Source organism: Arvicanthis niloticus, chromosome 18 (genome assembly GCF_011762505.2).
Source record: "Arvicanthis niloticus isolate mArvNil1 chromosome 18, mArvNil1.pat.X, whole genome shotgun sequence".
NCBI classification, from domain to species: domain Eukaryota; kingdom Metazoa; phylum Chordata; class Mammalia; order Rodentia; family Muridae; genus Arvicanthis; species Arvicanthis niloticus.
The window spans coordinates 30,403,452-30,418,214 of record NC_047675.1 but is presented as its reverse complement, the minus strand read 5'-3'; the positions used below and the strand labels follow the sequence as shown (position 1 = coordinate 30,418,214).

Below are 14,763 nucleotides of genomic sequence, written 5' to 3'. Positions count from 1 at the left end.
GAGGAGAAGAGGGAGGGGAAGCTGCTGTTGGGATATATTGTTTGAGAGAAGAATAAAAACAAAGATAAAAAGAGAGAGAAAGAAATGTCAAAGTGACTAATACAAGTGTCATCGTCACTGCCACAGTCACCACCACCATCACCCATGGTCACTTAGGCTCAGTGCCTTGGCCTGTAGAAAGGCAGTATATCCTGGTAGAAGTATGTGACAGAGGAATCTGGTTCACTAAGGACATCCCGGAAGCAAAGCGAGAGAACATTCCTAATGACCTAACTTCCTTCCCCTAGGCTTTGTTCCTCAAGATTCTGTCATCTTCACTGGGCCACAATCTTTGGCACATGCTCTTTAGGGGACACTGAAGACCTAAATAGAACATTCTGTTTTGATTAATTAGTGTGTGTGTGTGTGTGTGTGTGTGTGTGTGTGTACCTCTGAGGGCAACTTGTGGGAGTTGTTTGTTTCTCTCCTACCAAGTGGGTCCTGACGATTAGTCATTAGACTGGATACTAATGCCTCTGCCCACTGAGTCATCTCTCTGGCTCATAAACTACAAACAAATTTTGTGTTCATGTATGTGAAGGCAGGTGTGTGTGTGTCACAGCCCACATGCAGAGGACCACTCTCTGGATTCTCTATTCTCCTGCCACTCAGTCACCAGTGAACTCGAGTCACCAGGCTTGCAGAACAGGACCCTTATCTGTTGCACCATCTCAACAGCCCTGAGAGATAACATCCTGGCTCTGACTACCAAGGGCTCTTGGTCATCTCACACCACCAAATGAATAAGAGTCCCATCTGTAAGAGTCCCTGTGGTATCTACAGTTCCGGCACTGCTCAAAAGAAGTTTCTTCTGAGACTGAAGGAAAGCTTCTGAGCTTTTAAGAGTAAAAGCCGAGCGGGAATAAAAGCTGCGTGCTGCAAGATACAGCGATACAGGACACACATTCCTGTTTCATAGGGGAGGAAGTGTGATGGTTAGTGTTAATTGCTAGTTTGACTGGATCTTGAGTCACTCATAAGAAAAACCTCTGGGTTCACCTGTGAGGGATTAACTATGTGAGGATAGTATTTGGACATTTCTTTGAGGGGTTTTCTTGATTCTGTTAATTGAGGTGGGACCAGAGGTCCAGGACTGTATGCAGACGAGAAAGCGAGCCGAGTAAGCACTCATTGCTTTGTTCTTGATGATGGATGTAATATACCCAGCTGCTTTAACCCCCTGCTGCCTTGGCTTCCTCTTCATGATGGAGCATACCCTTGAACTGTGAGCCAAAATAAACACTTTCTCCCCGAAGTTGCTTTTGTTAGACTTTTTAAAACCATAGCAACGAGAAAAGAAACTAAGACAGAAAGGAAGAGTTGAACTCACGTAAGATAAAAACCCAGCACAGAAGACATCAAATCTCATAGTTCCATGTCTAGCAACTCGGGCACAAGGCAGAAGGATGTGAGATCCGAAGGACTTAGGCAGTCTCTAGGGCATCTCGTGTGATCTGGCTCTACATCTGAATTTCTGGCATATTTAACTTTTGGGAATCCCCATTAGAGATTCACCTTTATTCTCCCAGATTTGTAGACTACGTTCTCAGGGGATGCCTTCATGGACTCCAAATCGACCGTGCTACCTAACTACAGGGTTTCCTTTGAAATTTTGGTAGCAGCCTTTGACCCCACAATTGTTATATATCTGCATGCCTGAAAACCAACCTCATGTGAATGATACCCAGGTATAAGGCTGGCATCAGAAACAGCCAGACCATCTTAGATCATGATCTCAGTGGCCTCTGAGTACCTGACTGGTCAAACTCAGGGAAAGGGATGCCAATCCTGTGGAATCATTTCCTTTGAGACTAGGGTGTTCTGGTGTTCTCTTCTCAGACAAGTCTGTGGACCTCAGATGGGCAGCGTCCTGCTGATTTCTGAGATGCCCTAACTCATCTTTCCTATCATCTTGTTGTAAAGTATTTGGCTTATTTTTAATGCACCAATTTAAAGGCTCACAACTGAGACCTTGCCTTGAGTCTCACAAGGCTGTGTCACTTCGAGCCAGTGTAAAGAAAGAGCAACATGGAAAACCCACAGCAAGGCTAATTTGTTCAGCTCATGGTGTCTGGGAAGCAGAGCATGTGTGTGTGTGTGTGTGTGTGTGTGTGTGTGTGTGTGTGTGTGTGTGTGTTTGTGTGGTATTGGAGTCCCAGTATCACCTTCAACTTCTAATGACGTTCCACTACGCCTGACTCCCTATAGCAACACAGGTTGATAAAAAAAAAAAATTAGCTTGTGACCTTTGGGACACATCTTAAGGTCCAAATTATAAACTGTATCACCTGCTCATTCAGAACACTGTCACCACAGCTACCATGGTTACTCCCATTGTCTTCTTCTTCTCTATGACTATCGAAATTATTGTTACCACCACCACCATCGTTACCACTATCTCCACCACCATCAACCTCCTCACCTTCCCCTTTACCACCTTCACCACTGACACCATTACTACTATCGCCAAGGCCAACATTACCAAGAGCGTCACCGTTACAATGATCCTCACTACCATAACCACCCTCATCTTCCCACTTATTATAACACGATGGTCATCACTACCACTTCCACCACCACCACCACCATTACCACCACCACCACCACCACCACCATCACCATCTCCACCATCACCATCATCATCACCATCGATACCACCACATCATCATCACCACTACCACCCTCCTCCTCCTCACCATCATTGATTTTCTCTTTCCTATCACAACTGCCAGCATACATGTCACCTTGACCACCATTACCCCCGTGTTCATCACCTCCTCCACTTCAGTGACAACCACTACTATATTCATCACCATCTTGGCTACATGGCCATGACTATGGTCCAGTGTTGATAATGACCGTCACCCTGGAGCCCAAGGCTTACCTTTCCCACATAGTGGGGCAGCGATTCATTTTTCTCTTCATCTATATGCATTTGATTCCAAATCCAGTCTCTCTTTTGGCGATGGTGGGCAGGCAGCATGTTGGGGATGTCTATCTGGGGAAAGTTAGGGCCTGCCATTGCTGCCACTGCCAGCAGGCCCAAGAAGGTACCCAAAGCAGTGGCCAGCTCTGTGAGCCTCTGCATCCTTCCTGGAGGAGCTGATCTGGGGAAAGAGGATAGACACCATGAGGGTACAGGGGCCACTGTCCTATGGAGCAAATGGCTCACTCTAGAAACCAAAGTATCTTTGTCTCTCTCCTTCTTTATCTGTCACTCAGCTGACACCAGCAGAATAATACGCTGGTCTATGTAGGGAAGGCAAACCCAGAAATGATTTCTCCTTATACCCACATAGGATGACATGAAAGCAGGTGTGGGGGGTATGAGATTCCCCAGGAACCTGGGAAGGATAGCTGGAATACTGATGTTCAAGATCCCAAAGCATTATGAGGGCACTCAGAATATCACCATTTTACAAATGAGGGAACTAAGGCACAGAGAGGTTAACTTCAGCTGGGAATGAGGCCCCAGCATCTGAGCATAGCCAGTCAGTCACCTCCAGTAAGTACTCACTATTTGCCTGGCTCTATTCCAGATGCTTTAGACACACAGTCTCATTTACTCTTCTTTCCAGTCTCCAAGGCTGCTATAATTGTGACCCTCAGTTTACAAATGAACTGAGACACAGAGACACTTAGTAACACTCCCAAACTATCCAGAGTGTAAGGAACTGAGCCAAGGCCTGAACTAAGTCTGTGTGCTTCAAAATTCCAGCTCTTTCCCGATGCCTTCTGCATCTCAGCAGCTTTGCAGCTTCTCCGAGGCAGATTTAGTGGCTCCCTGAAACATCTCCAGCTCATTCCAGCTTGAAAGCTCCTCTGGCGTTGTTGCCTTAGGAAGGCTCCTAGGAAATCTCAAATAGCTTTTTAAAAAATTATTTGTGTGTATGAGTTCCACAGAGCCTTGGAGGGGGCAGTGGATTCCCTGGAGCTGGTATTACAGATATTACAGACAGTTGTGAGCTGCCATGTTGGTGCTAAGACTCGAACCCAGTTCCTCTGCAAGAGCAGCCAGTGCTCTTAACCTTTGAGTCACTTCTCCAGCCCCAATCCCAAATACTTTAATCTAGAGGTTAGCTCCTCACTCTAGAACCCTTAGGTGATGGCCAGGCTGTGGGTTGTATTGGGAGGGAGTTGGGAGGAGATTGGGGTATACATTGGGCTTTATAATTTGTGGGTCCGGTGTAAAACAGAGTGTGGGTTTCCATTTTTTTTTAAAAAAAAAATTAGAAATTTTGAAATAGAGATGAAAGAATTTTAAACTACATGTGGACCCCCTTGAAGCACGTGACCTGTGTGGTTGTACAGGCTGTGGACTCTGGAAGGCAACCTGTAGGCTTGGAATGGGCATCACTCAGAGATCAAGTTCTGCCTCTAATCTAAATATCAAGCAAGGAAAATTTCCAGTGCCTTGTGGTGATAGAGGCCTCAATGTCGTCATCGCTATGGCTCCGCATCCCTGACCTCCCCTGTCATTCACCCAGGGTCCCTGTGTCACTGACCTGAAGTTCCTGGGATAGTATGGGGAATCAGTACCGGTGCCTGGAGAAAGATGAGGGCCTTCAAGGAGCTGGAAGGGGTAGCCTCCTACCCAGCTATTGAGGGAAGGGGTGGGCCCTGTGTATCACAGGACTTTCCTAAACTCTAGTAACATCATCTTCAGACCATTGGCACCAGACTGGCTTCAGAGAGGGCTGGGCTGTCTGTGCTGATTTTAGCACCCATGGTTCCTGCCCTTCAGCTCTTCCAAGTCTGTCTTAGAAGGAAGTGGACCCCAGTGTCCGAGAATGGGAGCCCTGACTACAGTGCTATGTGCCTAAGGGAGGCTCTGTATCCCCAGAAAACCATTAGCAAAGGGGGCTGCCTAGAAAATGCCAGGGGCTTTAGGAGTAAGATGCCAGGCAGGAAAAGGTAGTGAATAAACAGTGGGGGAAGGTAGTGGAAGCCGAAGGCCGGCTAGGAATCTGGTCCTGACTCAGGGAAGTGACCCTTGACTCCGCCTTGCAGGCATGGCTGCGTGAATCATTTCCTGATTTGCCCGGGGAAGAACTGCCAGGCTTGGGTTTTTCTGTTCCCCCTCAAGTAAGAAGTGACTAGGAAATAGAAACATGATACAGTAGGAAGTGAAACAGAGAAGGAGGGTGAGATTTCTCAGGCCTGGGGTAAACAGAGGACAGGAACCTAAATGCTATGCTGCTGGGGGCAAGCACCTCCTGGATGTAGGATTCTACTAGGCGGTGGGGCACAGCCATGAGTCAGGAAGACCTGTCCTGGAGCTCTTCCCCACACTGGAACCAACAGGAAGCTAAGAAAGTGGGAATCCCATTAGAAGTAGCTGTGAGGCAGATGTGACCAGCAGAGACTGGGAGGCCACGGTGGCTTTTCTGAGATGGTTTTATTGTATTTTGTAGCACTGGGGGTGTAACTAAGGGCCTCATGTGTTCTAGTCGAGTGCTCTATCACGGAGTGACACTACCAGCCCTTTTAAGAAAACTATTTAAGACCTGAGTGTAAGAAGGCCAGAAGGAGGAAGGGAATTTCAGCGTGTAGCACCAGGAGAAACGAAGCCCCAATGTAGAAGAGCAGTTACCATGTCTGAGGAAACCACGAAGTCTCCTGCCAGATAGAAATGAGTCGAAGGCACTGGGGAGAGGCTACGTTAGTGTGACAGGTGAATAATGTCCTCCAAATATCCATGTCCTACACACTAGAACCTGAAGGGTCACCTTAACAAAGGGACTCTTGATGGATATGCTTAAATGGAGTATCATGCTTGAGATGGAGAGTTGATCCTGGACTACCCAGGATAATGCCCGGGTCTTTTGAAGACAGAGGGAGAAGGATCAAATTCAAAAATAAGATGCCGTTTACTGGTGGGGCAGGCCGGTAATCCCAGCTATGGAGGTGACTGGCAGAGCTGTCTCAAGATCAAGGCCTTCCTTGGCTACAGGCTGAGTTCAAGGCCAGCCTAGGCAATCTAGGGGGACCCTGTGTCACAAATAAGGATGTAGCTCTGTTGGTAGACTGCTTGCCCAGCATGCATAAATCCTGAGTTTTATCTCTAGCACCATGTAAATACATGGTGGCACATGCCCATAACCCCAGCATTTGGAAGGTGGAGGACCAGAAGTTCAAAGGTCACCCTCAGCCACCTAGGGAAGCTGGAGGCTAGCCTAGGACACTTTCCTCAAAAAAATAAATTGAAATAAAAGAAACTGTAAAGAAAGGGCTCCGGATGGGACTCTATAGTAGGGCATTTGTCTCCAATATGTGAAGGCCTGGAATCCAGTACCACAAAGAGATGTAGTGAAATGAAGCTGAGGTACTGAGAGACTGCCAGCTGAGGGAGGTATTAGCTGTAGGAGCTGGAAGAGGTGTGGCCATGAGTTCCTTCTGAGGCCTGTGGAGGGGTTACAGCTCTGACTTTAGCCCTCTGAGAACTATTCCAGACTCCTGGTTTTCAGAACTGTAAGGCAATACATAAATCAACACATGTGGCTTTAAGCCCTCAGATCTGTGAGAGCTTGTCACCGTCATTAGAGGATTATGGCCTGCTTATTGTGCGTGTTCCTGAACACACAATCCTTAAGTGGTGCCTGCCTATAATCCCAGGACTTGGGAGACACAGGTGGAAGGACTGCCAGAAACTTGAGGCCAGTGTGAGCTACATAGCAAGATCTGGCCTCCAAAGAGCAATAACAATAATACCTTGCCCAATCATTTTCAAGAGAGTTTATGTGGGTTGGTTTTTCTCCTAGGCACTCCTCCTTGCCCTCACCAACCTCTGCACTGGACCACAAAGCCTTTTCTGGGACTCCTAGCCTTGGCCTTGACCTCTGGCTGGGTTTGGTTAAGAGATGTCCAGCGGGTGCTCTGGTATGGGAGGAGAGAAGTGGGCTTCTCTTTCTTTGTTTCGCTGATCCGTCCTTCCCCTGCAGTCTACAACATGCCAGCTCTTAGTGGGCCAGCAATGTGGGATTCTGTCTCTGGGATCTGGGCTCTGTAAGTGTTTCCTTTTGCCCCTTCAGCCCCAGAGTAATAATAGCTTCCCCCCGCCCCCTCCATTGCTAGTCTCTAGGTGCCTCCATGTGTAGCTTGGTCCCTGTCCTACCATCCCCAGCCCTCACTGGAAGACCCTTCAAAGAGTCCACATTGGACACCGAGTTCCCTCAGGGAACTCTGTATAACACACTGAGCAAACACAATTTCTTTATGAGACCTGTTGGAATGAGAAAAGGGCTCAGAGAGCTGACAACAGCCACCAGTGATACGAGGAAATTATTAGACATCAGTGAAGCAGAGTTCACTGGCTCACAGGGGACACTGGCTTGTTGGCGGGCTTTGGCTGGCCACATAGAGTTATCAAAGATGGAGAGCTGACCTTTTGCTCTGTGTCCAGCAGAGGCCTTGCTGTGAGCCCTGAAAAGAAAGCCTCTGGCCCACGAGATCATCAGCAACTTCCCAACCTCTAATGAGAATGGCTTTTGCTTTCACAGTGTCCTTTACAGCAGGGGACGGGGAGGTCTGTTCACTCTGACTTCTTGTCAGTCAGCTGTTGGTGAGAAGGGAGGGCCATGGAGTGTGGGCCTATGAGAGGTGGGAATCTTGTGAGGCTGGACCCTATCAGGTAGAGTAGGCTGGCCTCCCCAAGCACGCTATCTGATTTAAACCTTGCCACAGCTTTGAGGCAATTACCAATAGTCCCCTTCTGCAGATGAGCAAGGAAAGAGTCTGTGGAAGCCTCAGACTGAAACAGCCTGTCTTGTGTCACCTCTCTCTCCAGCAACACTTGTCATAATAATAGTTCTCAGTGTTTGGCTTTTGGAAATACCCTATCATTTAAATTTCACACAGGATGTAAAGATTCTCATTCCCATTTTGCAGATGAGGAAGTCTAGAGATTGCTCCGCACACAATCTGCCCTCTTCTACATTCTGATTGACAACATACAGTCTCAGAGGGACCTGGAGGAATTTCCATTCCAATAGCCACACTTAGTATTACCTTTAGTGCTAGAAATTTAGCAGAGAGGAAGGCTTTTGTAGGACAGCCATCGTCCTTTCCTCCTGTCTAGGAATGGAAGCTAGGACGACTGTGGTCTCTTTGGAAGCCGAATCTCCTGAAGGTTTAGGTACTGCCCAGGTGATGCTGTTTCTATCCCCTTGCCCCCACCCCTGACCCCAGCAGAGTCTCATCTCTCTTGGCCCTTCTTACTAGCTTTGGAAAGGCTTAGAATGTCTCTGGGTGGAATCAGGGCACCAAAGATGTGTGAAAGGCTTGAGGACCAGGATGTGATTCCGTGCCGAGCATCCCAGGTGAATAGTTGGGAACTTGTGTGAACACAGAAGCCAGGGGACAGGAAGTGCCTCGTGGTTCAGCTGTGGGTGTGGAACACTCAGGGGTTGCCCATATCCCTTGCCACCCAGGAGCTGTGACGATGCCCTAACTCTGGGGGCATGCTCATGCTTTGAGAGAAAAATTCCTAATGGATGACAGGGCCTGCTATGCCCTCAGTCAGTCTAAGAATGCCAAGTAGATTCTAATTTTGAAGACAAAGAGTGACCTAATGTTGAACATACACAGAGCTCAGGGCAGTGGGTACTTGTGTCTCTGAGAACCCAAATATGGCTGAATTCAACTATACCCTGGAAAGTAAGGATTTTGGAGGCTTTTGGAGTCTATCTCTAGAGTAGCCATAGGCCGAAGTGCTAGAAATGAGATACCTAGGCCAGACTGAGTTGGGCAGGGCAGGGCCCCATGGCTCTATCTGCTGCTCTCTGGGTTCCCTTGGAGGCTCCAAGCATAGTCCTAGCTATAAGACCTTAATTCCAGGACCTCCTATTCCCACTGGGCTTGGCCAAACCACACCACTTCCCCAAAGGAAGCCAGGAGAGGGCAAGATTACAGTTGTTTGCACACTAGCACCTATCTTATATAGGCCTTTGTGCCCATGGACCCAGGACGCAAACTACCCCATATGAAAAAAAAAATTCAATGTGTGCCAGAAGGAAAAGATTTGAGAAGCTGTGAGAGGGTGTGTGGAGGGCAGGGGAGGCAGAACTGGCCTACTGCCTGAGTCCCAGGAGGGAACTTGGTTTTTGTTTTGCTCATTCACCCACTGTGGGACATCAAGTGAAGTCCCCCTCCCCTTTGTCTTTATAGCCCATCCGTCCCTAGTCCCTAGCACTTGGCCTCAAAGAGGCTGTGAGACAGGCTCAGCCTTGAGTTCTACAGATGACTGGCTTTGGGTCCAGCTGAAGGGCTGAGGGGTGTGGAGGAGCTGGAGTGTCTCTGGGGCTCCCTGGGACTAGGTTCTGGCTTTGTAGATGAACAGATGTAGAAAATTTGGCTCCGGTTAGAGCCCCTCAGCAGGGCATAAGGCCAGTGTTTTGGGTTTGTCCGCCCCTGACCACAGGCATCTGATCAGAGCCTCAGTTAAGCCTTAGATTCTAGCTGCCAGGTTCTGTCCATTTGAGGAGGCTATTCACTATCCTGGAGGGCTCCAGGGTGAGGTAAACTATCTATCTATCTATCTATCTATCTATCTATCTATCTATCCATCCATCCATGCATCTAAATCTCCCTGGAGGCTCATATCCTTCTAGAAGCTGGTATGAGTCCCCAGTGGCCCTGTATATAGCTATGTTTCCACAGCAATTCCACCGAGCTGACTCCCTTACCTCCTGTGCAGGGCCCTCTCTTTCCACCCTATGGCCTTCAGTGAGGACTTGGGGCTGGATCTAGCGGCTAAGTGGAGCCCCAGGGAGGGCCTCTGAGGATGGATGGAATGCTCAGCCCTACCCCAGCCCCCTGCAGACTGTGGACTCCAGCCTGGAGGTCTGGGTCAGGGATGAGGGGCAGGGTGATGGGCGGAGATGGCTCAGAACACGTAGGGGGTGTGCCTGTGCTCACTGGTTTTGGAGCCTGAGCTCTGTGTGTGGCCCTGGACAGCTCTCAGCCTGCCCCACACTTTGAGCCTCCAGCTAGAACAGGACTTGGATGTAAAGGTACACGTATCTTCCACTCCTCTAGTGATTTCTACCTCCTCTTCTTGAGCCCTTCCCACCCCCACCCATGTTTAACAACTGGGTTTTGTCAGTGTGGACGTTGGAAGGGTGAAGCCCATCAGCTATGAGCTGGCCCTTTGGGGTTTTCTTATAGCTCAGTTTAGCACTGAGACCTATTCCTAGGGCTTCCAGACCTGTTCCTTCCCTGGGACTGTCTCCTGGTTTGGCTTGTGCCTGTGCTCCCTACTGAATCTCCCTTGTCTAAGCTCTTGTAGCTTTTTCACCTCTCCAGCATGAAGCCAAGCTCCAGAGCCAGCCAACAGAGTGTCAGCCCCTCCAAGTCTTCTATCTTCTACCTTCCTACCTCCTTTCCAGCCACGAGACATCCTAAAGGTTTCTAGAATGCATGATGTTTAGCCTGTACCCAACATGCCAGAGTATCCTTCCTAGTTTGCTCTCTGAGTGAGCACAGCCCCAGGCTACCTCCTCCATGACATCTTCTAATTGCCACCAAGCTCCCAGCCCAGCCTCTGCTTCCTGGCCTGAGCATCCTCTTCCCAGAATCATTCAGCATCCGACTCTGTACTACATCCTAGTGTCCAGGTACATGGACTCAAGGTAGGTCTGAAGTCTGGTGGTGTAGAATGCCCCTGTGACTCAGTCTCCTATTCTGAAACTGCTTCTGGGTCTCTTTTCACTCGCAGGATTTAAAAACCATGTATATTTGCAGACAGCACCTTGGGTGGTCAGAGCAAATGCAAACTGTGGTTTAACTGAACAACAACAACAACAACAACAACAACAACAACAACAACAACAAAAAGATCTTGCTTATTCCCAAATAGCCCCTCTAACAGCCATGATATTGCTAGATCCCACTAAAATTGGATCCTTTAGGACAATGAAATAATTTTCCCTACAGGTCTGCAGAGAGAAAACACATATCTCTGAGCCGTGAGCCTCTTCAGGCAAGGCTGCCAAATTACAACTCATAAGCTGTTGCTACTCACCTCTTCCCATACCCATGGCAGACATCACTAATCAATCACACTGTTCATTCCTCTGTAATACAACTTTTGAGATAGAAACTTCCAATAGAACCAAATTTTGTCTGCAATTTGAAACTGATTTACAGTGAGTCTTTGAGTGCTAGGTCATTTAAACTAGCTCTCTGTCTCCTATGGTGAGGCTCAAGCATCAGACAGAGGACTCCCACCCTAGGGAGTCTTTCAGCCTCCTCTGAACATCCGGACTTGGGCTGGGTTGGTGGAGTAATTGTGGGGCATCAGAACAAGGTCCGTATGTTTGTCTGTTTGAACCTGACCTATGGCTCATGTGCTCTGTGGTCTTGTGCCCTATCTGGGCTTCAGTGACTGCATCTGTAATAAAGGCAACCAATACTGAATCCCTGGACAGGAGGACTAGAAGAGGTGAATCCCAATATACATAGACAGTGCTCCCAAGTATGTGGGTATCTGACCTTTACCTACCTGTCCTCTCTGGTCTAGAGCTGTGCCTTCTACTGGCTGCCTCACATTTGACCTAATTTCCTGGTCTAGCTTTAGATTCATCTCCCATTTCACTGTTCTTCTCCAGGGGTAAATGTTATTCACCACTGTCAGTCCACCCCTGAGCCCCATTTCTTCCTGCTAGCCTATGGATTTGCCAGGTCGTACCTGAGAGGATTTAAGAATCATCCTCTGACAAAGAGAGATGGGAGACCAAGGCTGAGTTTGTGGGAGCTGTGCAAGTCTTCCCAGAATTCCAGGTTCTTACTCTTCCTTCAAGAAATTCTCTGTAGTTTCTCCTCTCAATGCCAACTTAGAGCAGGGTTATCATGGACTTATATTTTATATTTCCCCAACAACAGTAGAACCAATCTCTTAGGGCAGTCCCTGGTTTAGGTTCCTGGCTCTGGTGGTCTAAATCATATGATTGTCTCTTCTCTAAACTCCAATATAGAATATGGCTATGGGGTCAGCCCTATCCCCCTCCCACTTTATACTATGTGACCTCATGTCTGGCTAGCCTCTCTGGATCCCAAGGGGTCCCATCAGTCACATGGGAATTAATCATGTCAACCGAGGGAGTGCCAACGAGGTGATGGAAGCAACCAGAAATGGTCCACTCAGCCAGGGGTGGATATTTTTGTTGGGATGGTGGCTAATGTCTGCTATCTCTGAGGTTCTCATGCAACTGTGACTCATCTAACTTTGGGAGAAAAAAGTGTGGCCCTTTGGGCTTCCTGCTTCATGTCCGGTTCTTGTTTAGCTGCACAATGGTCTGCCTGAGACTATGGGGTAGGCAGGTTAACCCCTTCAAGGTACTGGGCACTTCTTCCAGCTCCTAGCTCTGAAAATTAGAATTTGAAGGACTGCCCTGAGGCTCAACTGCCCCTGGGCCCCTCGGGGTCACCTGGTACTCTCCAGCCCACAGATGGCTGGGCTCAGGCCAGATGCAGGGGAGTTTTGTGACTTCCTTGCCCACCAAAGGGCAGCTGATTGTTCTGGGCTGTCAAAATCCTCCCTGGGACTCAGCATTCATGCCCTGCTCTAAAGAACCCAGAGCCCACCAGCCTCCCAGATCCTTCAAGCTTCCTGCCTTGAAGCCATCACATGTTATTAGTGTGTCTGCCTACCACATTCCTCCAGGGGTAGCCAATGAATTCGGATGCAACAGGGGTAGCTAAGAATACGGCCTCTTACTTCAGTTTCTCCTTTCATATTCTGGGTACCACCTCCTAACAGGAGGTGAGGTGGGGGACTTGTGCCTGTGTTTTGGGGTTCCAAATCTTTGTGGCATTCACAGCCATCTATTGCTATGGAGCAGTGGGTAAATCCATTCAGGATTCCCTGGCTATTTGTCTCTCATTATGAGTCAGTCCCAGAGCCAAGGGTGTGTATATCACAAGTAAGGACTGAAGACGTTTCTTCAACTTTATAGTCTAGAAGCCAGAGATCCTCTGTAACCACAGGTTCCAGGAAGAGCCTGTGCTGCTGAGGACTAGATCTAAGTTTCAATCGTCATTCTGACTCAGTTTTCACACTGACGCTCCTCCAGATCTTGGTTGCTTTCTCTGTATCCTCGGGACTGGATAGTAAATCCGGGAGCCATTGTTTTGTTGGAATATTTTTTCTGCATGAACCATCTCCACTGCTCGCCACACATTGTGAGTAGAATTTTATCCAAAAAAATGCCCTCTCCTAATGAAGGTTTGGAGACCTTAGGTTACAGTCCCAAGGCCACAAGGAAGTGGGCTGGGATCAGTGCCGAGGGTCACCATCTTTAAGCTAGACTTTTGGCTCAGAGGTCCTTGTCTCCAGGGCCTTCCAGAGACTGCTGAGCTGCGCAGCCACAGGGATCCCTTGATCTCTAGGCCCTGAGTATCTACTGTTTGGGGAGAAACTAGAGGCCGCCTTCCTGCCTGCAAACTCCTAAACACAAAGCAGGCCTTGTGAATCTAGGGGAGATGAGGGAAGAGGGTTCTTAAATGGGACCCCAAGTGCCTAGACTTGGACCTCAGAATGCCCATCTTGAAAGTGGGAGACATCGACAGAGGGAATGAGTGCTCCTTTCAGCCCCCCCCAAATCCCACTCTAGTCCCTTGAGGAGTTGTGGGTAGGGATAATGGGGGTTGGGGGAGATGTAAGTCAGACCTTGGTAAATCTATCCCTTTAGCTCTGGACCAGCCTGTCCTTTGGGTGGAAGACAGAGCTAATCTTGGTAGACAGGGAAGGGAAACACAGAACTGTTATTTGCCCATCCCACACAAAGCAGATCCTACTCAAATCCAAGGTCCAGACTCCTGTCCTCCGCCCTAGTATGCTGAGCAACACTGGAAATCCAATCCTCTTTGAGCCTTGTATCCACAGAAGCTTCGGGTCACTGGAGTTTCACTGAGTAACACAGTCTACTTAGAAGGATGCCGAGTCTTTCTCACATATTGGCCCTGAGATAGCTATTTGCATTCTTGCACACTAAGAGATATACATTCTTTAACCCTGCTCTGGCCCCACCGGAGACTCACGCTCTGGAGAGGCTGTTGTCCCTTGGGGAGTCCTACAGTGCCCATCTGGACCAGGACCCTCCCAGTTTTAGCTCCAGGGAACAGGAGTAGAGAGAGGTTTGAGAGTCTCACTTACCTTATCCGTGAGCTGAAGAGTCTCCACTGCAGTCTGTCCGGGACTGAGCTTTGTGTAGAGTTCTGTTGATTGCCTCAGGAGGGGAGAGGGGAGCCACACCCAGGCTGGGAGGGAGGCAGGTTTTCCAACTGGCCCTGGCCCACTTCCCCTCAGGATGGTTTCCTGTTATTGTTCCTTTGTGAGCTGCCTGCAGATAGGCAAGCCCTATGGTGGGCGGCCTCAGCCTGGTTAGAAGGCTGGTCCCCGTGGAAGCCTTGGACCTGCCTGGGGTATTCAACTCAAACCTCAATTCCAGGTCTTATCCGAGGAGCTGTGAGCTAAGGACTGGCTGTGGGGACCCTAGGCTTTTGCCAGAGCATTCAACCATACCTGGAAGGCAGGTGTCGTATCCCCCACTTAACAGTTCAAAAAAACAGAGGCTTACTGGGTCTGAGGTACTTGTTTCCCAGCTGGACAGAGTAACCAAGACAGAAATCCACCTACTTCAGCTTCTCCTCAGAGCTTGCTTTCCATGGTGCCTCTGTGGTATGGAGGGACGAAAGGGGGCTGTGGAGGTCTCAGGAGTGGAGTAG

General features: G+C 48.8%; 1 protein-coding gene across 3 annotated transcripts in view; it reads right to left on the bottom strand.

The window, feature by feature from the left end:
• Cdh5 (cadherin 5) overlaps positions 1–14,330 on the bottom strand; it is a 40,229-nt gene extending 25,899 nt beyond the window's left edge. The window contains exons 1-2 of one of the 3 annotated variants that reach the window (XM_034522093.2): positions 14,192–14,330; positions 2,924–3,146 (exon numbers count right to left, since the gene is read on the bottom strand). In XM_034522093.2, the coding sequence (XP_034377984.1) occupies positions 2,924–3,127 (204 nt within the window). In that variant the 5' untranslated portion in view covers positions 3,128–3,146; positions 14,192–14,330. Of the gene's footprint in view, positions 1–2,923; positions 3,147–4,544; positions 4,674–14,191 lie in introns of those variants that run through there. The other 2 variants (XM_076915707.1, XM_076915706.1) reach the window with 2 other exon arrangements.
• Between the last annotated feature and the right edge of the window lie 433 nt (positions 14,331–14,763).